The sequence below is a fragment of the Pelodiscus sinensis genome, chromosome 7 (genome assembly GCF_052426305.1).
Source record: "Pelodiscus sinensis isolate ZL-2025 chromosome 7, ASM5242630v1, whole genome shotgun sequence".
Lineage (NCBI taxonomy): Eukaryota > Metazoa > Chordata > Testudines > Trionychidae > Pelodiscus > Pelodiscus sinensis.
Genome location: NC_143058.1, coordinates 45,421,932 through 45,447,076, shown reverse-complemented (window position 1 = coordinate 45,447,076; position 25,145 = coordinate 45,421,932). Strand labels below are relative to the sequence as shown.

General features: G+C 44.3%; 1 protein-coding gene across 9 annotated transcripts in view; it reads left to right on the top strand.

The window, feature by feature from the left end:
• Positions 1-25,145, top strand: part of WIPF1 (WAS/WASL interacting protein family member 1) — a 92,109-nt gene that overhangs the window by 55,421 nt on the left and 11,543 nt on the right. For all 9 annotated transcript variants that reach the window (XM_075933663.2, XM_075933667.2, XM_075933661.2 and 6 more), the window contains 4 exons: positions 12,605-12,693; positions 14,271-14,400; positions 15,975-16,154; positions 18,183-18,956. In XM_075933663.2, the coding sequence (XP_075789778.2) occupies positions 12,643-12,693; positions 14,271-14,400; positions 15,975-16,154; positions 18,183-18,956 (1,135 nt within the window). In that variant the 5' untranslated portion in view covers positions 12,605-12,642. The remainder of the gene's footprint in view (positions 1-12,604; positions 12,694-14,270; positions 14,401-15,974; positions 16,155-18,182; positions 18,957-25,145) is intronic.

Here is a 25,145-nt window from a genome sequence, read left to right as displayed (position 1 = left end):
CTTGTCCCTGTACCCAACTTTCCACCCAGATTCTGCACCCCCATCCCTATCCCACTCACTGGCAGCCCTGTCCTGGAACTCCAGAAGAGTTAATCTGGCCTGAACCTCAGTCCTATTACCCCCCCCCCCCCCCATAGGGTTGGGCTGCTAAGGGAGTGAGGTGTCTCCGTTGGAGCCACATCAGTGAGGCTTGGGCAGTTTTGGAGGGGTTGCTTTTTGCATCTCACTTGTGTAGTCCCCGACAGATTTTTTTTTTCTGTGGGTCAGTGGCCCCTGATCCAAAACATGTTCCCTGCCCTTCATAAATAAAGACAATGCTGAAATGTTTTGTGTTGGACATAATATTTTATTTAAAAATGAAGCCTGGACAGCACGCTCCCCATTGGGGCCCAGCCCACATCTGGCCTCAGCATTATAACACTCCTACACACGCGCACACACCCAGACTCCAACTCTGAGCCCATCAGACCCCTATGCCCTGAGCCCCTTATATATCCCCTTCTCCACCTCCTCCTGCACCCAAATTCCCTCCCAGATCTTGCACCTCTCACCCCTGCCCACACCCAAATCTCTCATTCCTACCCCAGAGCCTGCACCTCCTGTCTCAACCCAGTGAGAGTAAGTAAGGGCTGGAGACACAAGTGATGGAGAGGAGGGAAATGGAGAGCAGGGGCCTCAAGGAAGTTGGGGAAGAGAGAGGCTACATTGATGTTTCTCAAACTGTGCTCCACAGAGCCCCAGGGCTCCGCGAGACATCTCCAGGGGTTCCACGAGGTTGACAAACTGGAAACATCGATAGGTACAACACATACAATCAGTGGACCGCTGGGGCTCCACATAAATTTTTAAACATGTAAAGGGCTCCGAAGCCCAAAAAGTTTGAGAACCATTGGGCTAGATCTTGGTTTGCCCTGATATTTAAAAAGTGATCTTGGGTGTAAAAAGATTGGAGACCACTGCCCTAGGAGGAGCAAACACCGGTGGTTATTAGGAGGAAGAGCCTGGGATAAGGAAGGTGCTGGGGAAGGTGTGAGGAAGTAGCCCTGGGGTTTTGTAGCTCGCTCTCAGCTGGTCTTAGAGACTTTTTTTTTTTTTTTAAATAAATATTGCAAGGCCATGGGCTGGAACCCGAAGTAGATGGTGAGTCCCGGTCCCCCCCCAGTACCTTCCACACCTATTTCCACTCAGGGAAAATACTTTAGAATTGGGCTTTCCCTCTATACTTAATGCTGGCTTATGGTGAAAGTAGCTCAACAAACAGTAAGCTGATGCCCTAAGTGTGGTCCCCAAATTGAGGGCTGTTGTGGCAAGCAATCCACCTGAAAGCGCAGGACCCATGAAGTGCAAGAGTAGGAGCTCTGTCACAGTACCTTTGTCTCCTTTAGTTCCCCTCTGGTCTCCACAGTCTTTTCTCAAACAAGTATACAACTTGCACCAAATGCGCATACAACCCACAGATGTGGTGTACTGTCCCAGCTAGTGGTACTAAGACCACTTACAGAGTGAATGAATCTACTCCACAGCCTTAGCTAACTGCTAGCTGGCTTTTAGCTCATGCAGTACCAGTGCCTGTCACACACCAGTTTTACACACACAGACACACCAATTGTACACCAGTTGCATTCAGTGTAATAATTTGCAAAGCCCCATCTCTGCTGCTGGGCCTCTGCCAGCATTCTTTTTACTCTTGTGGGGTTTTGTTTGTGTATGTGGCTGAGAGGGTGGTGGTTGGTTTTTTGAGGGGTTTAGGACAGGAGAGTTGTTGGTTTGTTGGCCTATGTTTAGAGAATGTTTGTTTCGTAAGTGTAGCTGTCTCTGTCTGCTTCAGTACTTTCCTGTTTGTTGCTCTTGTTTGCTAGCTCTCTGGGCTAGTAAGTTGGTCCAATAAAAGCTGGTCAGAGTTAGTTCAATAAAAGATATTGCCTCAGCCACCTTTTTCTCTTTGCTATCCTGGGACCAACACCGCTACAACAACACTGCATCGGTAGGTTGAAAGTCCAAACTACATAAATGCTAATTGTCAGCCATTGAGTATACTTCCTATTTGTTAAAAGCGAAATCTTTCTTGCTGATCATGCACAAATCCAGAGTCGTAACTAGTTAATTTGGCCCCTGAGGCAAGACCGTCTTCAGCGCGGACGGGTGCTGACGTGGCATGAGCGAAGACAGCATAGTAGCTGACTTTTCTGTGCCCCCTCAGCTATGCGCCCAAGTAGGGTTCCCAGGTGTCTAGTATTGACCCAGACAGTCCGTTATTTTTGCCTCCTGTCTGGTTTAAAAACAAAATTCAGCAAATACCAGACACCTAAAATGTCTGGTGTATTCTGATATTTTTCCCCCCTTTCCCCTGCAAGGAGGCAAAAATACTGGACACCTGGCAACCCTACGACACACTCAGCAACTCCACCACCAGGCCCCCTGGAGTCCCTGCCTGGGTTGCCCCTGCCCCCCTTCCCACTTACGTGGTTCCGCAGGGGCTTGTCTTGTGGCTGAAACAGAAAACCAAAATGGCCACCGGCAAAAAAGCCTCTTCTTAAAGGAGTCATGCTGATCTTTTTTTTAATTTTTATTTATATATATATATATAGGCTCAACAACTTTGATCTCTTCCCCCCTCCCTTTTTTTTTCTCAACAGAATTTTTTTCCCAGTGTGTTTTCTTTTTTGGGGGGGGGAAGGGGTTCAGTATTTTTGGTTAAACCATCTGGCAACCCTACGCCCAAGGCAAGTGCCTCACTCACCTCACCCTTGTTACAACCCTGCACAAATCATACACTGCACATCTTTAATCTATTGCATGTTGGGGGAGAGTCAATATGTTTACCAAACAAAATACAACTACTGAAACTAATTACAGTGCATTCCTCTTCATACAGGCTCACCGTGATAGACCGTTATAGATCGGGGTGGCCAACCTGTGGCTCTGGAGCCACCTGTGGTTCTTCTGAAGTTAATATGCAGCTCCTTGCTCAGGCAGTGACTCTGGGGCTGTAGCAACAGGTGCCAGTTTTCCAGTGCTTAGTTCCTGGCTCCACCTCCTCTTCCAAGTGTATTGCCACTCACTCCTTCCCTCCTCCACAAAGCCTCCTGAGTGCCAGGAAACAGTTGAGTGCAATGGGCAGGAGGCACAGGGAAGGAAAAAGAGGCATTGATTGGTGGGGCTGCTGGTGGGCAAAAGATGCTGGAGATGGGAGAGGAGACATAAGAACGGCCGTACTGGGTCAGACCAAAGGTCCATCTAGCCCCGTATCCTGTCTACCGACAGTGGTCAGCACCAGATGCCCCAGAGAGGGTGGACCGAAGACAATGATCAAGCAATTTGTCTCCTGCCATCCCTCTCCAGCCTCTGACAAACAGAGGCCAAGGACACCATTTTATCCCCTGGCTAATAGCCTTTTATGGACCTAACCTCCATGAATTTATCCAGCTTCTCTTTAAACTCTATTATAGTCCTAGCCTTCACAGCCTCCTCTGGCAAGGAGTTCCACAGGTTGACAACACGCTGTGTGAAGAAGAACTTCCTTTTATTAGTTTTAAACCTGCTACCCATTAATTTCATTTGGTGTCCTCTAGTTCTTCTATTATGGGAACTAATAAATAACTTTTCTTTATCAGCCCTCTCCACACAACTCATGATTTTATAGACCTCTATCATATCCCCCCTCAGTCTCCTCTTTTCTAAACTGAAAAGTCCCAGTCTCTTTAGCCTCTCCTCATATGGGACCCGTTCCAAACCCCTAATCATTTTAGTTGCCCTTTTCTGAACCCTTTCCAAGGCCAAAATATCTTTTTTGAGGTGAGGAGACCACATCTGTACACAGTATTCAAGATGTGGGCGTACCATAGTTTTATACAGGGGCAGTAAGATATTCTGGGTCTTATTTTCTATCCCTTTCCTAATAATTCCTAGCATCCTATTTGCCTTTTTGACCGCTGCTGCACTCTGTGTAGAAGTTTTCAGAGAACTGTCCACGATAACCCCAAGATCTCTTTCCTGATTTGTCATAGCCAATTTAGCCCCCATCATACTGTACGTATAGTTGGGGTTATTTTTCCCGATGTGCATTACTTTACACTTATCCACATTAAATTTCATTTGCCATTTTGTTGCCAATCACTCAGTTTGGTGAGATCTTCTTGGAGTCCCTCACAGTCTGCTTCTGTCTTGACTATCCTAAACAGTTTGGTATCATCTGCAAACTTTACTACCTCACTGCTTACCCCTTTCTCCAGATCATTTATGAATAAGTTGAAAAGGATTGGTCACAGGACTGACCCTTGGAGTACACCACTAGTTACCCCTCTCCAATCTGAAAATTTACCATTTATTCCTACCCTTTGTTTCCTGTCTTTTAACCAGTTCTCAATCCAAGAAAGGACCTTCCCTCTTATCCCATGGCCATGTAATTTACACAAGAGCCTTTGGTGAGGGACCTTGTCAAAGGCTTTCTGAAAATCTAAGTATACTATATCTACTGGATCCCCCTTGTCCACATGTTTGTTAATCCCTTCTAAGAACTCTAATAGATTAGTAAGACAGGATTTCCCTTTACAGAAACCATGTTGATTTTTGTCCAATAAATTATGTTCTTCTACATGCTTCACAATTTTATTCTTTACTATTGTTTCGACTAATTTGCCCGGTACTGAAGTTAGACTTACCGGTCTGTAATTGCCAGGATCGCCTCTAGAGCCCTTTTTAAATATTGGTGTCACGTTGGCTACCTTCCAGTAATTAGGTACGGAAGCCGATTTAAAGGATAGATTACAAACCACAGATAATAGCTCAGCAATTTCCCATTTAAGTTCTTTTAGAACCCTTGGATGAATGCCATCCGGTCCCGGAGATTTGTTAACATTAAGTTTTTCTATTTGTTCCAAAACCTCCTCTAATGACACTTCAATCCAGGACAGTTCCTCAGATTCATCACCCACAAAGGACGGTGCAGATTCAGGAATCTCCCCAACGTCCTCAGCCGTGAAGACTGAAGCAAAGAAATCATTTAGTTTCTCCGCAATGGCTTTATTGTCCTTGATTGCTCCTTTTATAGCTCGATCATCTAGGGGGACCCACAGGCTTTTTAGCAGGCTTCCTGCTTCTAATGTTCTTAAAAAACATTTTGTTATTTCTTGAGTTTTTGGCTAGCTGTTCCTCAAAATCTTTTTTTGCTTTTCTTATTACATGTTTACACTTGATTTGACAGTGTTTATGTTCCTTTCTATTTATCTCACTAGGATTGGACTTCCACTTCTTAAAAGATACCTTTTTGTCCCTCACTGCTTCTTTTACATGGTGGTTAAGCCACGGTGACTCTCTTTTAGGTCTTTTGCTATGTTTTTTTAATTTGGGGTATACATTTAAGTTGGGCCTCTATTATGGTGTCTTTAAAAAGTTTCCATGCAGCTTTCAGGGATTTGGCTCTAGTCACTGTGCCTTTTAATTTCTGTTTAACTAACCTCCTCACCTGCTCAGAAATTACTGTAGCTCTTTGGCAATGTACATTGGTAAATGGTGACTCTTTTTCAGGCGCAGGTTGGCCACACCGGTTATAGATCAAGCATGTTGGTATTTGCTCACAATAAAGGAAGGAAAGAACCTGGACTATAGTGTACAAAAGTTAATGTACCTATGCCAGTGATGAGTCAGGATTACAAGGATGGACAATTGGTTTTTGGTATAAAACTGCAGTGTGAGCTGCAGATAGGAAAAAAGTAACACCAAAAGAATGTCATAACTCCCTCTATTTTGATAAATGTTACATACACACACCCACACACACCCCTGATTTTTTTTTTTTTGCCAATTTATCTGACAAAAGCCATATCCTCTATTTCTAATGGCTGCTAAGTGAAATAAAAGCACCTAGCTAAAGTACAGGAAAAGAACTGTGAATTGTAGGTCATACTAGAGCATTGCACGGTTGTCTTTTCAGTGAAATGGAGGGGTACACTGGACCAAAGTCTGAAATGACTGCAACCCTACTGACTGCATTGATCTAATAGCATTTTGGAGGCTTCAAAATGGATGGTATTTTTTCACTTCAGCCTCCGAGTTAAATTTATTTATTTAAGCCTTTAAAAAAGATTGTTTGCTTGCTCTTTGTTTACTCGGCCTGCAGAAACCAAAACCACACGCAAGCCAAACAGTAGTCTAATGTGATGAGAGCTGTGCAAAAAATCTTGCCTCAAGCTTCCAACCCACTCTGCCTAAGTCTGGGTGAATTGTTGAATTTCAGCCCATGCTCGCATAGCTTCATAACACGCGCCCTTGGGAGTTCCCTGAGCTCATTCCCCTGCTGTTGGCAGCAAACCTGCACATCCTGTTTTCTCTCCCACCTGTCCCAGAAGCCTCACTTCAACCAGTCTTTAGAAACAGCTTCTAGCCTTCTACCTGTGGGGCACTGAAGACACATGGGAGAGAGCCAAGGGGACCGTTTGCCACTGGAGAAGCAGGATAGGAAGGCAGGGCATTGCCTCCTGCGTGGTTCGTCTTCCCCCCCACCCTTCTTTTTTTCTAAACAATGTGTGATTGGGAAAATGGAGAGGCCTGTTTTGGGAAAGGAGTGGTCTTAGAAATTTGAATTTGTTAAACTTCCAGGCCTACCTGCAGTCTTGGTTCACTTCCACCCCCTTGAATTTCTTAAGAAGCCAGTTTCTGCTTACAAATTCTAAAATGATCCATTAAAAAGTAAGGGTAACTTAATAGTACAGTTTTATGCAAAACTGGATAGTTGAAATAAGTAACAAATAAACAACCAGTCTTCAAGGAAACATGAATAGATCAGTAAGTAAGTAATTGGACTAATTTATCTTTGAGCTACCTACATGCATGCATTTTATTTAGGAATTGTATATTTCTCCTTCTGCTAAAGATGCTTTCTCTGGGCATTTGTAATGGTGGTGTTATACACCGTTTTTTAACCAAATTCTTTGGTAGTCTTTTGCCACAGCATTTAAATAAGGAAAACAAATTATTTCCCATTTCACTCAGCTGAAGCAGTTAAAAGATTTTTCTTGTAAGCAAAAAGCAAGACCATTTTTTTCCTCCCCTGTATTATGGCATAGTAACTGGGCAAGCAACTGCAGCTGTGTAAAGGCTGTCTTAAGAAACAGGATGGTTGTGGTTTGCTGTAAGAACTAATTTTCCTGTTGACTTTTTTTTTAACAGGAAGTTGAAGGCAACTGCATAGGTCTTAATTAGCTCTTTTGTTATATTAAAATTCAATATTTAAAATTTGAAAGCTAAGATTAGGAATAGATTATGTTCCACTTTATTTGAGCATGAGAGTTGAAAATATGGATAAGTCTGAAAAAGAAATGTTAAGCACTTACGGGGGTACTGTCAATTGATAATATCTACTTCTCTTTGGGACTATTTCACTTAGTACTGTAACTCCTGTCACTACAAAGATTGAAGATAATTTCTTTCTTTGTGTGCCTTTGACAGTGCTGTTTGTAGACTCAGTAAGTTAGTCAGCTTCTCCTTTAATTTGCATTGGTGTCTCAAGTAGCAGCAGCAGAGAGGAAAAACTTGTTTTAAAGGAGAATATAAACCTACAAACGTGGGCAGAGTCCTGAGGCAGCAGTAGACCTTGAAACTATTTTGAATTCCATTTCCCTTCCTCCAGTTAGATTTCAAGTTGATGGTGTTCTTTTGCCATTTCTCTCCCTGCCCCCTCCCGCCCTTGTTGAAGACTTTTGGCCAGGGTTATATAATAATTTGTGATTGGGGGCTTCGCCAATATTTTGGTAAGTGGTCATGGGTCACATTTTTCAATGGAGGGGGTACAGGGTCTGGGACAGAGGTACAGAAGCGAGCTCAGGGTAGGGGATTGGTGTTCAGGAGAGGGTGTGGAGTCTGAAGGGGGAGTTTGGGTAAAGGAGGGGGTTGTGACCTGGGTCAGGAGATTGGAGTGCAGAGTCTGGAAGGGGGTATGGGTGCAGCAGAGAGGAGTGTAGGAGGGGGTACAGGGTCTGGCAGGGAACTGTGAGCTGGGGTGCAAAGGGCTTGGGTGATGACCGAGGTGGAGAGCTGAGATGTGGGAGAGACATGGAACAGTCAGGGGCTTTGAGTGGCTTGGGGGCTGCTCCCTGCCTGAGGGTCCCAGCGAGGCATGTCGCAGGCAGGATTCAAAGGGTTGGTGGGCTGTATCTTGCCTGCAGACCATATCTTGTTTGCTCCTGCTTTAGGCAATATTCCTTATGATCTTGATTCCGGAAAACACAAGCACATCAATGGGACTAAAGTACACGTTTAAAGTTAAGCACATTCTTACATGGGGCCTATGTAAACTTCTCTGCTCACCTCTCTGTAGCATGGATTTGCAATTTGTTTATGAATTTACAAAAAACTAGGGAAATAAGTTTTCTGCTTTGCAACACACTAGCATCTTGAGAGAGCTCCATTTCTAACCAAGTTTTTCCTAATGCACCTAAACCTTGTCATTTCTGAGATATTACAGAACTGTGAAGTGGTGATTTGACTCCAAATGGTTACTAACAAACAGCTCAGATAATTGAACTTCCCTTTTCTAGCATGAATATGATTTTAATCAGCATATTCTATATATCATGTAAGGTTGCCAACTATGACTGAAGCTATTCTGGGAGATTTTTTTCCCAAGATGATATAATGTCAATTTCTTAAAATAATCTATTAAAATCTCCAGGATTGATTTCAACAGTCACTGGGAGGTTGATGCTGATTCCAGGAGGGTTGGCAATTCCGCTAGCATGAGGTAGAGCTGAAATAAGTAGAATTTGGTTTTATTCAAGTCTTCTTTTGAGACTTCAAAAATAAGTATGGGGGAAGAAAATAAGATTTGTGTTCCTCTGAATAACCTCAGTGGGCAATATTGCTGTCATCAAGGAGGCCGGTGGACAGTTTTATTCTGATTCCCCTTACTTTTAAGTATTCTATATAAGTATGTCACTGCCCTGTGCTATTAATGCCTATTTGTTTGAACTGACAACAAAAACACACAGAGAGAAGGGGATGGAGGAAGCTTGACCATGCAAATCTCTGACACTCTGTGTGTGTCTCTGTCATTCTCACAAACACACTGTTCTTCACTCTTACCTCCTGACCCAACACATACATGGGCAGATTGTTTTTACTAATTTTACTGCTTGTAAAGTGTTACTTTTGGGTTTTGATTGGTCTGTGCATTTCATAATTTTCATTTATCTCTTATGAGTTCTAAAACGCCTAACCTGTGGTGGCTGGAGTCATTATCCCTGTGGTAATTGCTGCTCATGGAAGTGGGTGGCATGTCCCTGCAGCCCCTGAGAAGGGCAGAGCAGGGGATCTTCACATGCTGTCCTTGCCTGCAGACACCACTCCTGTGTCAGTCCCCGTAATACACGAGGTTCGAAAGGATGCTGGAAAGGATAAGACCACAACTGGGGGTTTTAAAAAGCACAAACTGATTTTATTTTGATGGCGCCAGACAATCATCAGAACAAAAATTAAACAGATTGCCAGACAACACAAAACAATTCCCTGAGGCTTTTCTAAATCACAATAATTCCCAATAACTGCCCAGGGGTTAGGAACAGTTGAATTAACACTGGTATTGTTCATAGTGCTGATTATTTACACAACTTTATACAAGGAAACAGTAAAAACCCTAAACCACAACTATTTATAAACTAACTTAGTAACTTTTTAACCACTGTCACTTGACAAGCAATAAGGACAACAACTAAAAAATCAATTAGGATAGGGATGATGACGGGGGGGGAGGGGTTATACCAGTTCTGGAGACATCAGGAACACAAGTACCAGTCACATGCTCATAAACTGTCTCCACTCGGGTCGACCAACTCGGAGTACGCTCAGTAAGACTCGAGAGAGGGGGGTGCAAGGCGTCTGGGTGATCAGACCAGGCGTTCACTCGATGTGAATCCCCCGTGAAAGAGGGGCTGCCTGCCTGTTTTATTGCCTGTGAACTTATCACCCCATAGGATGGTTTTTGCTGCAGTGGGTGGAGTAGCAGGCCTGAGCACAAGTCAGCCCATTGGCTGATCTTTCCCTGCAATGGGTGGAGCGAGCAGGGGAAGATTATTAATTTACACGCCCTTATATGGAAAACACTCCACCTCACAGACAGAGCCCCCTATACCAGCCTCAGAGGTATTGCAGGCTATGGCTCCCTGCGACAGGCAGCCATTTCTGATGTTCTGTCTCGGACAGCCTGCAGCTCCTATTGATCTGTAATGGGGAACTGTGGCCAGTGGAAGCTGTGGGCTCAGTGACTGTAGATGAGGGGCAGCATATGGAGCCATTGCTGTACATGCCAGCTGCTTCCAGGAGTGGTGCAGGGCCGGGCAGGAGTAGGCCTGCCTTAACCCCACTGCTCCACCACCTGGAAGCCGTCTCTGATAAGTGGTGCCCAGCCAGAGCCTGCTTCCTGAACCCTTGTCCCAACCCTGAGCCGCCTCCTACACCCAACTTCCTGCCCAGATGTGAGTTCCCCTGTCCCCAAACTCCTTCCCAGAGTTTGCACCCTGAAACCCTACTGGACCCCAATCTCCCACCCTGGGCTAAGCCTGGAGCCCCTCCCACACTCAAAAGCCCTTGGCCCAAGACCAGAGTCTGCACTCCAATACCCTACTCAGGACAGGTGAGGAAGGGGGATGGAGTGAGCAGGGTGAGGCCTCGGAGAAAGGGTGGAGCTGGGGCAGGTCCTCGAAGGGGCAAGAAGGAAGTGGGGCAAAGGTATTTGTGTTTAAGGTAGATCTTACATTTCACTTAAATTGAAAAAGTGATCTTGTGGTTGAAAAGGTTGGAGACCACTGCTCTAATAACTCACGTACAACATGGCTAACTTAGGTCAAGATGTGAGGGGAGGTTGTTGTATTTGTTAGGAGATGTTTCGACTGAGATAAGGTTTTAGAACTCTTAACCAAAAGAGGTTGTTAGAGGATTATTAAAAGTAGCTGAATATGAGGTTGAGCATGAAATTAGAAGCCTAACCTGCCTGAAACTAGTTCTGTTTGTATCTGCTGCTGTTGTTGCTACAGCCTGCACTGGAGATGTCAAAACTCCATAGTTGCACATATTACTAATGGCCATTGGAGTCTCCTCAGCAGCTGAAACAGTATGTGCCACTGTAAGTGTAGACATACTTCTAGAGTACAGATGCCGCATACCCAGCTAGCATGGCTATAAGTATCATCATAGATGGTGAGGCTCAACTAAGGCGAATAGAGTAGAGGGCCCTCCACACCAGAACCCTAACGGTGTGTATTTGACACAGGCCAGCCAAGCAGTTCCATCACAATCTATGCTGTTGAGACTTTTCTTTCTAACATATGTTACACTGTGAAGCCTAGGTTTTTGTTATGATAATAATTTGCATTTATATGTCGTCTTCACACTTGTACATCCCCAAATGCTTTGGGCTAGACTGCCCTTTACCCAGCCATACATGGAAATAAGGCCTCGATTGCATGGCCAGGTAAGGGCAGCCTAGACTGCAAGGCCAGACTGATGGTTTCTCACTCTGTGAAGAGGCAGGTGGGAGAAGCCGGGGCTGTGTATACTACTCGCCAGCCAGCGTAGCTTGCCAGGCACACCACAAGGAGTAAGTGCTCCCAAAAAGAAATGAAGTAACGTAGGGCACGTGTACAGTAGGAAATTATTTTGAAATAACTTATTTCATAATAATAACTCCTGAAATAGGTATTTCAAAATAAGCTTATTCCCCCAGGGAAGTAGGAATACAGATTTTGAACTAACCAGCCTGTTATTTTGAAATAATGGGCTTGGTAGTGTGGACGTTCTGCTTATTTTGAAATAACCCCCCTTATTTCAAAATAATAACTCCCTAGTGTAGACCAGGGCATACTTTCTGTCGGCCCCATTCCAGTCCCGGAGAGTAAATCGGGCTCTGGGAAGAGGCACAGTACTTTCCTGGAGCTCATCCAAGGTCAGTGCAGCTAAATTGAGTCTTTATTCAGGGATGAGCATGAGCCTTGTGTTTCCCTGTAGCCCTTGATAAAGCTATAGAGGTAGCAGTACTATACTTGCAGACATCAGTGTTTAAATGGCTCCTCGGGGACTGCATCCTTTCTAAAGTAGGAATTTAGAAGTTCTAATATCCAGTGGTGTGTTTTCAAAGTGTAATTTTCATACAGCAAAATCCCTGCAAGCATCTAAGACTTATCCTGAAGTGCTGGCTCAGGAGAAAATGTCATGGGATTCAATCAACATTTTGCTTGGGCATTACTGCACTTCCCAAGTGCCTGCCATCAGAGCAAGTTGTACTGAATAAAGTCCATCAGCAGGCGGTGCACAACTGAATTCCTACACATTGCATCTATGTTTTGATGGTATTGCCTGATAACAAGGCATCCTTGCCTGATCTCATCTGGAATTACCATTTTTGCAAGTTACTGAGATCTTGTGTGGACCCCAGATTATGTATGTCACCATTGCTAATACATGTGTCTTTTTCTTGTCAAAGTTTAGAACATGAAATATTCTTCTAACGCTGATTTATACTTGGAAAACGTAGCTGTTAAATCTGGTTCAGCAGTGAGGATAAAGTGTGAATAAGGAGTTAGATTTGTGACTTTACTGTACGTTGTTGTTGTTCCAGGTTTCATAGCAATATTGGAAAAAGTTCAACTGTAGACCATGCCTGTCCCTCCCCCTCCAGCTCCTCCGCCTCCCCCAACTCTTGCAGTGGTAAGTTTCAACTTAGAAGTAGTCTTATGAAATATACATTTAGAATAAATGTTGTTACAATCTACCATGTGAGTCATATCTAAGGGGCAAATTCTGGACCTTTGTGCATAATTGTGTATTGGGATTCAGGTAAGGGTGGTGGGAGAATACACCCCTTGCAGGAGTACTAGCAGTGTTGCTACTCCTTCCCAAGGAGTCCGTTGCTGTCCACATCTGCTGTGTATGTCTGTCTTTCCTCCGCACAGGAGGGTTAGTCTCATATATGGTGTCTCAATATGGGGTCAAAGCCCTATTTCAGGAGGCTGTGACCATCTTCTGTCATTATAGCTACATAGGAGGTGGTTCATGAAACTTTTTTTCTGTTGTAACATGAGGCCATCCTATGGAGAAGGTTGACAACCATGGCCTCATGGAGCCTCCTATTTTATGAACAAAGACTCGGGATCATTCCCTGCCTATTTCTCCTCTGTGCTGCTCCTGGAAGCCATGACACACACAAGGTGCAGAAGCCTTCTGCACCGTCTCTGTGGCTGCTGTTGCCATTTTCTGGGAAATGTCCATATTACTGAGCTGGCACATCAGGAACCCCTTTCAATGGGCATTAAATGATCTCAAAACAGTGGGGGGGTTTTGCAGTCTTTCCTCAGTGGTAGTTTTGCAAGGAAATGGATCAAAGTAGGGGAGATATCTAATGCAATAAATTACATCTGAATGAGTAATGTGGTGTGTTTTTCTCCCTCCCTCCTTTCCCTCCCCTTCCCCCTTTCAATCTTGAGAAGCTTTAGAAATGTCTGGAAAGATTTGGGACTCTTGTATAACAATACAAAACATTTCCTCTCTCTTTTTTTCCCCTTCAACATGTTACGTCAGTATCCAAAAAGGGTCATGCAAAAATGACACTCTGAAAAGACAAAGCAGAGCCTAAAACCTTGAGTGGAAATCAGAAAGGCCTGGGATGTTTCTAGACTGTGCTTGGTCCTGCTGTGAAGGCAGGGGACTGGACTTGATGACTTCTCGAGGTCCCTTCCAGTTCTAGGATTCTATGATGCTATGAAGTAGAGGATCAATATTTTATAGATATATTTAATAAAAACAGTAGTCAAATCCTTAGTTTCATTCCCAAGATATCCGGTATTTGGATATTATGTACTTTGGTGTGATATTTTTTTTTCTAGGAACTTCAATCTTTCTGTGCAAGTCAGCGATAGGTTTGGGGGGATACCCTTGTTCTAAATAGCAACCTTTTTCTTCCATCGTTTCAATTTTATATTTTTAAACTGGGATTTCTGAAAAAGGTACACATCCATCTTAGCTTCATATGTGTCAAATTTGAACTCTGAATGCTGGATGGAAGAGAGGACTGTTTTTCAAATGAGACCCTCCATGTGGCAATGGGTCCTGGGGGACCAGAATCTTTGCAAAGCTAACTGCTGTCAGTGCTGCATTTGAAAGAGGGAGATTTTGTGACACAAAAATGGTTTTACTGCATTTGGCTTGTAAATGGAGGTATCCATTATACACTGTACGTAAGCAGGACGCTTCAGTTTTGTATATTTGTTTGTTGTTTCATTTTGCAGGCAAATACCGAAAAGCCTTCCTTAAGCAAGTCTGAACAATCAGGGCGAAATGCTCTCTTATCTGATATTAGTAAAGGAAAAAAACTAAAGAAAGCTGTTACTAATGATAGAAGTGGCCCTATCCTAGACAGTAAGTACTATCTGAATGTAGTTAATGAATGATGAGTTAATATGCAAAATTACAGTTGTTTTTATCATTAGCACATGAAAAGATCCAGGATGGTCAGGCAAAATAAATTGTTGCAATATGATCATAAATAATTTTGCTATATTGGTGCATGTTTTAAATCACTTGAGATATCAATTACTGTTTATAATATGTGTATATTTGTGTTCTAATTCTGGTAAACCTATAGAAAATTGTAATTGGTAGAACTATGCTTAATGGTAGAGGGAAGTTTGCTTTCAAGGTTTGCAGTACTGCTTATTTTAAAGGCAGACTGCAGTGTTTTTTTGTTTGTTTTTTTTAAAGAACTACTTTAGATGGCTATAGAAAATATTCTTAATTTCAGAGCAGCATATAAAAAAATCTGCTCCCACTACTAATATGAAATGTTTGGCTGTTTTAATAATTACAAAAGAAACTGCATCTTGGTGTTGGGACAGGAAGATGAGAGCTTTGGCTGAACACCCAGGTTGAGTGTTAGAAGCACTGGTACTTTATCAGCTCTGACAAAGTGTCCATATTACAGTACAGGCAGTCCCCGGGTTACATGGATCCGACTTACATCGGATCCCTACTTACACACGGGGTGAGGCAACCCCGCACTAGCTGCTTCCCCCCAGCAGACCAGGGAGACGCGAAGCTAGCGTTCCCCCCCCCCCACCCCCCCCAGCAGACCAGGGAGACGCGGAGCGGCTTTTCTCAGCAGACACCTCAGCTTGAGAATAAAGGACTGAGGGAAGTGAGGTGTGGGAGAATAAAACTGAGCTCTAGAGAAATGTTTGGCTAGAGTTTCCCCTACAATATGTACCAGTTCCGACTTACATACAAATTCAACTTAAGAACAAACCTACAGTCCCTATCTTGTACGTAACCTGGGGACTGCCTGTTTATGGCTGAAAAATACAAGCAAATACAAGTTCATATATATACATCTGTGAGAGAGCAGAGAACACAACCTAGGTCTCCTGATGGCCAATCCTATGACCTGCTCATTGCACCATGGTTCTCTACATTAGTCCCTTGCCTTTATTTAGAACTGGGAAAATACTTTGTGCCATTTCAGTCATGGAGTCACAATATTTGTCATGGTCACAGTACAGAAGCATTTTTATATTATAACCATGGCTGCCTGTTAGGAAAACAAGCTAAAATCCAGTCAGTCCATTTCTAGACCATACCAAAAGCAGTGTAAAAACAAATCACTGATCCCCTGAGGTTTGTACACTCTCCAGGCCTCTAAATTGGGCAGACCACCACCAGGAAGGACCCCTCTTCCCCAAGTTTTAGGTTGCTTATAGATGCATAGTAGAGAAGGACAAAGGCAAGACAGGGGCAAGGGGTTGGAAGCCCAACATGGAAGTGGCAGCTGAATGCCACATGGAATTCTCATTATCTCTACCTAGTGTAGTCCCAGCTTCTGCTAGGTTTTACCTGCTTCATAACCCTTTTATCTAAGACAGTGAAAAGAAAGGGGGGGGAGAGAGGCTATGGAAATGATTGGTTTATGTATTTAAAAATTCTGATTTTTGTTTCAACAGAACCAAAAGGATCAAGTGGTGGCGGCGGCGGCTTTGGCGGCAGCAGTGGTGGAGGAAGTGGTGGTGGCTATGGTGGAGGCAGTGGCGGTGGCAGCGGCGGTGGTGGCGGACCACCTGGCTTAGGAGGCCTGTTCCAGTCAGGAATGCCAAAACTTAGATCTGCAGTGAATCGAGATACTGGTAAGGAAAATTTCCTAGATCTATTAATTCAATTGACAATATTAAAAGCCATCTAAATGATAAACTTACAAAAACATTCATACAAGAGTAATAAAATAAGCAAGAGTTCTTTGGCTCAGGGAAGGCCTCCAAACATATGTAAACCTAGTACAACTAAAATATTTTAAGGGGCTAATTTTAAACTCTAACCACACAGTAAACTCAAAAGAAAACCAGTATTCACTCTTGTGCCTCTGAATTTCAGTTTCTATAGCCAATAAGGCCATCCCTTGAGTAACTAGGTACAAGGAAGGGAGTTAAGAAATGCAGTTTCAGACTTAAATTTGGCTTTGTTTATTTCATCCTTAGTGCTATGTTTTATATAGCAATATTTAGGGAGAGAAGTGAGAATCCTTCCTTCTCCACTCTCCCTGAAAGTTATTACTGAGAAATAAAAATCCAAGGGATTGAGACTACTTTCTGTGTAAAGTAATAAAGGCCAGATCCAGTCCATTGCTGCACCCTGAAAATGGAGCATCAAGAAGATCCCAAGCTAGAATTTCCTTAAGCCCTAGGAAAACTAGACCTCCTAGACTGGAAAGCACACTAAGGGGGCAAAATGTACCTGTTTAGGTATGTGGCGAATATCCCATCTGACTGTTGTGTAAATTGTCATACATTAGCTGGGCATACACACTTCTGCATTGCACAGGTTTTCAAATGAGCTGAAGAGTGCACCATGGAACAAAGCACCAGGCAAGACTTATAAAACTGAGGGTTTGACAGTCAGCACTAAGGATTGGGCTTTAGGAGATGTAATGGCTCCACCTAAATGTGTACTTAGGATGCTATTAGCAGGGGCAGCCCGAGGTGGGCTGCCAGCAGCTGGCGCCCCAGGCGGAATGCGCAATCGGTGCCACCCCTGGCTATTAGTTGCCTTTATTCATTCTAGATCTAACTTGCTGACACAACACTGTATTTCAGAGGTGGCATTATCTATGTTAGCCTTAATCCAAGGTTTAGAAGTTGTCTTAATCCAAGATTCTCAGCATAATAGGCCAGTGTTCCTTCAACTGCAAAACTGCCTTTTCAGAGAAACCCAAGCAAATCCATAAAAATAGAAGGGAGAGAGGGAAATGGAAGCATTTTTTCTATCTATCGGTCTGTCTGTCTGTATTTATTTATTTATTTATTTAGTGGTCAAATATTGATTGACCGTTCAGATGTTTTTGCTCACATGTTGAAAACCCAAAATTATTGTTCCTCGGATTTTTCAAGGATATTTTCTTTCTTCCTTGCTGTTGTTGGATGCATCAGGAAAGCTTGAAAATAAATCCAATTATATCATTAGCAATGGTCCATAATAGCTCTAGTCCAGTGGACTAGTATCTTGGGAGTATGCAAAGGTCTTCATGGGGACCATCTAGATTTTGTTTAGTTTTACAGCAGGCTACATAAAAAGCAGTAGCAAAGTCAGTACAAACTAAAACTTCTTTTAATCTGCCCTTCTTTTAAACTGCCCTACGTACTATACTCTGAAAAATAATTACAATATTTATATTCCAGTTGATTTATTTTATAATCATATGGTAAAAATGAGAGAGAAAACAATTTTTCAGTAATAGTGGGCTATGAAACTGTTGTCTTTTTGTATCCGATTTTGTAAGCAAATAGTTCTTAAGTGAGGTGAAATATGGGATATGAAAGACAAATCAGACTCCTGAAAGAGGTACAATAGTCAGGAAAGATTGAACACCACTGCTCTAATCTGTCATGAGTATCCTTTATATGTGGTCCTCCTGTGACTGAACATAATGGCTACTTTGGCACCATTGCTACAAATAATTAATTTAAATCACCCACTGAGTATCCTTATGGGACAAATCCTGCAGACTTCAGTCAGTCCTTATGCCCAGTACAAAATTCCCAGTGCATCTGACTAAAGACTTGAAGGTTTGGCCCATTTTCACAATGTGTTTTACCTTCTCTTGGCTATTGCCCAGCTTTTTATCCCGATGGGAGTAGTATTTCTTTCGCTTGTGTTTCCAGATTCTGGAGGAAACAGACCTCCCATGCTGCCACCAGGAGGAAGAACAACATCTGCCAAGCCTTTTTCACCACCAAGTGCCGTGGGCAGATTTCCGGGGCCGTCCCCTTTGGGACAAAGAAGTACCGCTCCTGAACCACAGAGAAACCGAATGCCACCTCCGAGACCTGATTTTGGTTCCAAACTGGATACAGGGCCTCCTCCTGTTCCAAATACTCCAAGACCCATTCCATCCGCTCAGCATAACAGAGCATCCCCTGCTGTGCCAGGAGTAAACAGGCAAACAAGCGCAGGGCCTATCCCTCCATCTTTCCCAGGAAACAGAAATACAGGATTTGGAGGATCTATTCGCCAATCGACTCCAAGTTCCTCACCTTCTTTCTCTAACAGACCTCCCCTTCCTCCTGCTCCTGGCAAATCAACAGATGACAAGCCGCCGCCGCCGCCGCTGCCTCCAACAGGAAATCGGCCGCTCCTCAGTCGGGAAACTACTTTTCCATCTCCACCACCTCAGAACAGTAAACCTCCTGTTCCTTCCACGCCTCGGCCATCTAATCTCTCTCAGGCTCCACCCCTGCCTCCAAATAGGCCAGGCTTACCTCCAGTTCCACCCATTTCAAGTGGAAATGATGACATGCCACGTCTTCCACAAAGGAATCTCTCTCTAGGTTCTCTTTCTGCTTCCAGCTTGCCTGGAACAGGTCGTTCTGGCCCTCTTCCTCCCCCTCCAAATGAGCGGCCTCCTCCTCCAGTAAGAGATCCACCTAGCAGATCAGGTAGGGTACCAAGTGTTTTTTCAGCTCTCTGGACCGCCCTTGTAATGACTCAAGTAATTGTCATCCACATGGTTTCAGTGAAGTAGCTGAATTTATCTCCAATAACACCAATTTCCTTCCTGCTTTTCCGAATGGAACATGAGCTGTAGTTTTAAGCAGACTGATATGTTTTGCTGTTTATTTGCCATATAAATTGAGGCCATAGACAAAAATGCCAATCTGTTTTAAAAATGAACTCCTCCTTTCACTAAAAGAGTGTAATGAACTGAGTTACAGCTTTAAAAGAACTATTCAGACTTGGATTAACTGCCAGGACCTGAGTTTGATTTGCAGTTATTTTGTAGCTGATACTTCATATCATTTCATTCCCACTCAAGTAACTTTCAGTTAGTAATTGTGCTGTAGTATTTACACATTAATTACTATCATAGTTAACAGCAACTACACACAAGGGCTGTGTCTACACTGGGCCACTTATTCCGGAAAATCAGCCGCTTTTCCGGAATAAGCTGTGAGCTGTCTACACTGGCCCTTGAATTTCCGGAAAAGCAACGACGCTCTACTGTACAAAATCAGCCACAATTCCGGAAAAGCTACGCTGCTCCTGCTCGGGCATAAGTCCTTATTCCGGAACACTGTTCCGGAAAAGGGCCAGTGTAGACAGCCCAGTAGTCTTTTCCGGAAAAGCGTGTCTACATTGGCCACAGATGCTTTTCCAGAAAAAGGGCTTTTCCGGAAAAGCAGCCTACCAATGTAGACGCTCTTTTTCCAGAAATACTTATAATGAAAACTATTCTGTTTTAAGCATTTCTGGAAATTCATGCCAGTGTAGACACAGCCAAGATGTTTGATCATTATACTCCTTAGGCGCAACAAACTTGTATTATCTGTGGGTCCAATTAGATGAGGAATCCCCTGGGAATAGTTTGTCTGTGGCGATGATCACAAGTACTGTAATGGTTTGCAAAAACAGGGCCCTGTGAGTATTAAACATGGTGTATATTTATGGAAGTATGTAAATTAGTTTAATAGACTTTGTGGCAAGGGCCCTTCTTTCCCTTGCCAGACTCTGCACTCCTTCCTCTTGGCAAGATGGGCCTCACCCTCAGCAGAAGGTTAGGCTTGTGGCCTTCCTCTGGCATAGGGAGCCCAACCTCTCCTCCTGAAGCTTTAAAAAGGTCTCAGGCAGGCCTGGAGTGCAGTCACCTGACCCTAATTGATCCAAGGTAGCCCTGTCTCAGCTATTCCTACTCTGCTTGAAACAACCTCTTGTAAGCTGATCCTGATTGACCTGCAGTAACTGACTTCTGTTTAATGGGGGGATTGGACCTTTTACCACTCTAGGACTGCCTTTTCCCACTTCATTGCAGCCTTCTGGCCTGACTTTGCCACAACAGTATAAAGCATACTACAGCAATTAGCATAACAAATGTCATTATATTTGAGTTAGCTTTGTCATTTTTCATTTAGCAGATGTCTAATGAGACAGAAAATAATATTGTATCCATGATGATATTTCATAATATACTTTGTCCTGAACCTTTTATTACTAATGTTCAAGAAGATAGATTATATCCTTAGGCGGTGTCTACACTGCAACTTTTTGTGGCAGAAAATATGCTAGTGAGGGGATTCATTAGCATGAGTTGCGATGTCATTAGCATATTTTATGCCAGTTCTTTTTGGACAAGGGGTTTTTGCGCAAAAAGAAGCAGTGTAGCTGCTTCCGTTTTGCACCAAAAAAAAAACCCCTTTTGTGCAAGATCCTCATGCCCGGAGAGACATAAGGATCTTACACAAAAGGGTTTTTTTTGTGCAAAACGGAAGCAGCTACATTGCTTCTTTTTGCGCAAAACCCCTTGTGCAAAAAGAATTGGCAGAAAATATGCTAATGACATCGCGACACACGCTAATGAATCCCCTCACTAGCATATTTTCTGCTGCAAAAAGTTGCAGTGTAGACACAGCCTTATTGTTACTGTATTATCAAGAAGATTAAGTGTTTGCTGTTTAACTCATATTTTCCAATATTTACACTGTTTTCATTGAAATATTTTCTCTCATTATCTGAAAGATACTAAAATGAATCTTTCATTAACCCTCTCTAAGGGAGCACCATTCCAGGAATGCAAACTATAGTAGCACATAAATGCAAACTATAGTAGCACATAAATGTAAACCACAAAGTATGTAGGATTTCTTGTGGTACATTTTTGCTTTTGGATACTGACAGAATATCTACTGATTTATTTTTAATACATGTATCTTTAAGACATCTGTAATAGCTGTAACTAGATTTCTTTGAGAAGAGGGACAACTTCTAATGACTTAATCAACATAATTAAATTATCCCAATTGACCCATATTGTGTGGGATATCTTTCATGCTGGCTCTAAGCATGTTACCGTTATAGTTGGCTAAATGTACTGACATTGGAAATGTTAAAACCTGTGTGTGAGGTCTGTTTCTAATTTAGAGGCAGATTGGTGTGCTGCAACCATAGCAGAGTGTGTCCTGCAGCAAATATTTGTGTAAGAGAGAGAACTGATGCCACACTGCTTAACATTGCCACTGTTGAGCTCAATTCCCCTTTATGCTATGCCATTGGCAGAATCTCGTGCTAACACCTAGAGCAGTATGGAGAAGGGAGTGAACAGTGAAGTATTAAAGTTAGCTGACAATACAAAATTATTCAGTCCAAATCTGACTGAAGAGTTTCAGAAGGATCTCACAAAAATGGGTGACTGAGCAAAAAGTGGCAGATGAAATTACACACACGCGCGCGCACACGGTTTTGGAAAATAAAATTGTACATGTGTCATTTAAATCATTGCTCTGGGGATGAGGAGGCTGGTCAGGGAAGAGTGGACTACCGCGCCTCCTCTTACCTCAGCAGCTTGGGGCTAGGTGAGAAGCACCCCTCCATAGCTTCTCCAGAGGCACAGCCAAGGGGAGGGGTGCATGTCCCCTGGCTGCGGGAGACACAGATTCATCTGCCTCCTGTACTCCCCAGCCAGAGTAAGGAATGCAGCAAACAAAGGCATGTAAAATCCCGATTAATTGGCTAACCAGATAAACACATCGTTTAATCGATTAAAGAGGGGAAAGTGGGGGGATGCTCCAGACCAGCTGACGCTAGGCTGGGAACCCACTCCCTCTTCCCACCACAGGCAGGGGCTGCTCCAGTGTTCTGGTTGGAAATGAAGGTTACCCCAGGCCCACCACGAACAGAGACTGCCCTGGCTGGGGCCTGCAAGGAGCTGCTGCAGCTCCACCAGTTAACTTTAACCCGTAAACCTCATCTGTTAAGGCTTAAACCTTCACATCCCTACAACAAACTGCACTTTCTTCTCACTCCTTGACAAAGGAGAACAGCCAGCAGTGCCCACATACAAATTTGGGGTGAAGGAAGCTTCAACTTCCCTTCCCCCTCCTTGAAGGGCACCTGGGGGGTGAGAGACTCAGGGTTGGCGCAGTCCTGGAGGGTGGGGCGCACAGCCCCAGCCAACTCCTTTCACCTTCCTGGTGATTCTGTCTCTTTTCTGTATGGTTGTATGAGACGCAATCCCATTATAGGCATATCCCATTTTCTTGGCACAACCAAATCCTTAACAGAGGTAGGATTATATTCAATACAGAGTACAGGCAGTCCCCGGGTTACGTACAAGATAGGGACTGTAGGTTTGTTCTTAAGTTGAATCTGTATGTAAGTCGGAACTGGCATCCAGATTCAGCCGCTGCTGAAACTGACCGCCAGTTCTGACTTACATACAGATTCAACTTAAGAACCCCAAGCGTCCCCAAGTCAGCTGCTGCTGAAACTGATCAGCGGCTGATTCCAGGAAGCCCGGGGCAGAGCAACTCTGCCTCGGGCTTCCTGTAGTCAGCGCTGGTCAGTTTCAGCAGCGGCTGACTTGGGGACGCCTGGGGCAGAGCAGCTGGGGTGCTGCTCTGCCCCAGGCGTCCTGATTCAGCTGCTGCTGAAACTGATCAGCAGCGGCTGAATCAGGACGCCTGGGGCAGAGCAGCTGGGGTGCTGCCAGGTTGGTCCAGTAGTGCCCAGAGCAGCGCTGTGGGACCAACCGGCAGTGCCCCAGCTGCTCTGCCCCAAGGTCCACAACAAAAGCCTGGTCTGCTGGGGGGACAGGGGGGCGCACTAGCTGCGCCGCCCCCCTCCCCTCCAGCAGACTAGGGACACGGGGAGCAAAGCCGCAGCGGCAGCGGGGTGCCACGCCTCTGAGGCTTTGCTCTGGCAAAGCCTCAGAGGCGCGGCACCCCACCACTGCTGCGGCTTTGCTCCCGGTGCCCCTGGTCTGCTGGAGATGGTCCCCAGCAGACCAGGGGCACCGGGAGCAAAGCCGCAGCAGCGGCGGGGTGCCGCGCCTCTGAGGCTTTGCTCCAGGTGTCCCTGGTCTGCTGGTGATGGTCCCCAGCAGACCAGGGGCACCTGGAGCAGCTTTTCTCGCCCCGGAGGTCGAGGTGGCGGGACCGCTGCGCTCTGGGCGGTCCCGCTGCCTGCGAGCTCCGGGGCAAGAAAGCCCCGTTCATAAGTGCGGGTCCAACGTAAGTCGGATCCGCGTAACTCGGGGACTGCGTGTATACTCAATTTGGTGGGCCCAGCTCTTAACGCTTAGGAGGAGTGCTTGGATGGAAGGACAGACACAGAGACAGACACACACATTCTGAATTAGCTGCTCTCACCCAAAAAGGAGAATTTGGGATCCCCATGGATTGTTTTAGGAAAACTTCTGCTCAGTGTTCAGTAGCTGTGGGGAAAAAACAACTCCATCCTCCCCCCCAAAAAAAACCTGTTTGGAACTATCAGGAAGGAAATGGAAAATATCATAATGCCACTATGTAAATCCATGGTGTGCCTTCCCCATCAATACAGAGTCCTGTTCTGGTTGCCCTATCTCAAAAAGGATATAGTAGAACTAGGAAAGGTTCAGAGAAAGACAACAAAGATGATCCAGGAGTATGGTAAGGCTTTTATATGTGGAGAGACTAAAAAGATTAAGGCTGTTCAGCTCAGAAAAGAGACAGTTGAGGGGAGATATGATAGATGTTTATAAAATCATGAATGGTGTGGAAAAAGTGAATAGAGATGTGTGTGTTACCCTTTCCCACAATACAACTATCTGGCATCTCCCGATGAAATTAATGGGCTATAGGTTTAATACAAATAAGAGAAAATACTTTTTTACATAATGCATACTTATCCTTTGGAACTTGTTGCCATAGGATATTGTGATGGCCAAATGTATTACTGTATTCAAAAAAGAATTAGGTGCATTTATGGAGGAAAAGTCCATCAATTGCTATTATAAGGCCTTGCCAAATTCATGGTCCATTTTGGTCCATTTCATGGTCATCAGATTTTAAAAATAATAAATTTACTGGTATCATGAAATGTCAGCTTTAAAGTTGTTGCTGTAATTGATTTCTGACCTAAAGTAGTTGCAGAGAGTGGGGGTGTGTTGGGGTACTGCTACCCTTTCCTCTGCACTGCTGCTGGTGGCCGCGTTGCTTTCTGGGCTAGTAACTGAAGAGCAGTGGCTGATGGCTGGGATCCCATCTATGCCATTGCCACCCTTACTTCTGTAGTGCAGCTGGCAGGGTGCTGCTTTCAGAGCTGCCACTCTCCAGCTGCCCAGCTCTGGAGGCAGCACAGGAGTAAGAATAGCAGTACCATGACACCCCTCCAAATAACCTTGCCACCTCCCTGCAGCTCCCTTTAGGGTCGGGATCTCCAATTTGAGAAATGTTGGTCTCCCCCATGAAATCTGTAAAAGTACACAAGAGACCAGATTGCATGGTCCATGACACTTTTCATTGCTGTGAGTTTGGTGGAGCCTTAGTTATTAGCCAGGATGGTTAGGGTGACCTTAGGCCTCTGGCTGTCTGAAGCCAGGAGAGGGTCATTCCAAAATTGCCCTGTTCTGTACACTCTTCCTGAAGCTGTGTTTCTGACCATGGTTGGAGGCAGGATACTAGACTAGATGGACCGTTGGCCTGACCCAGTATGGCAGCTGTTATGTTTTCATGCGTCAGAGCGCTCGTGTGCCACTTCCCGTCTCGTTGCCTGAAAAGAGCATGTGGCTAAAGAAAATGGCATATGGCCAGGACCCTCTGTGCTGCACTGATGCTCCATTGTGATTTCAGCCCTTGGTGACCAGTGTAAGTTAGAGT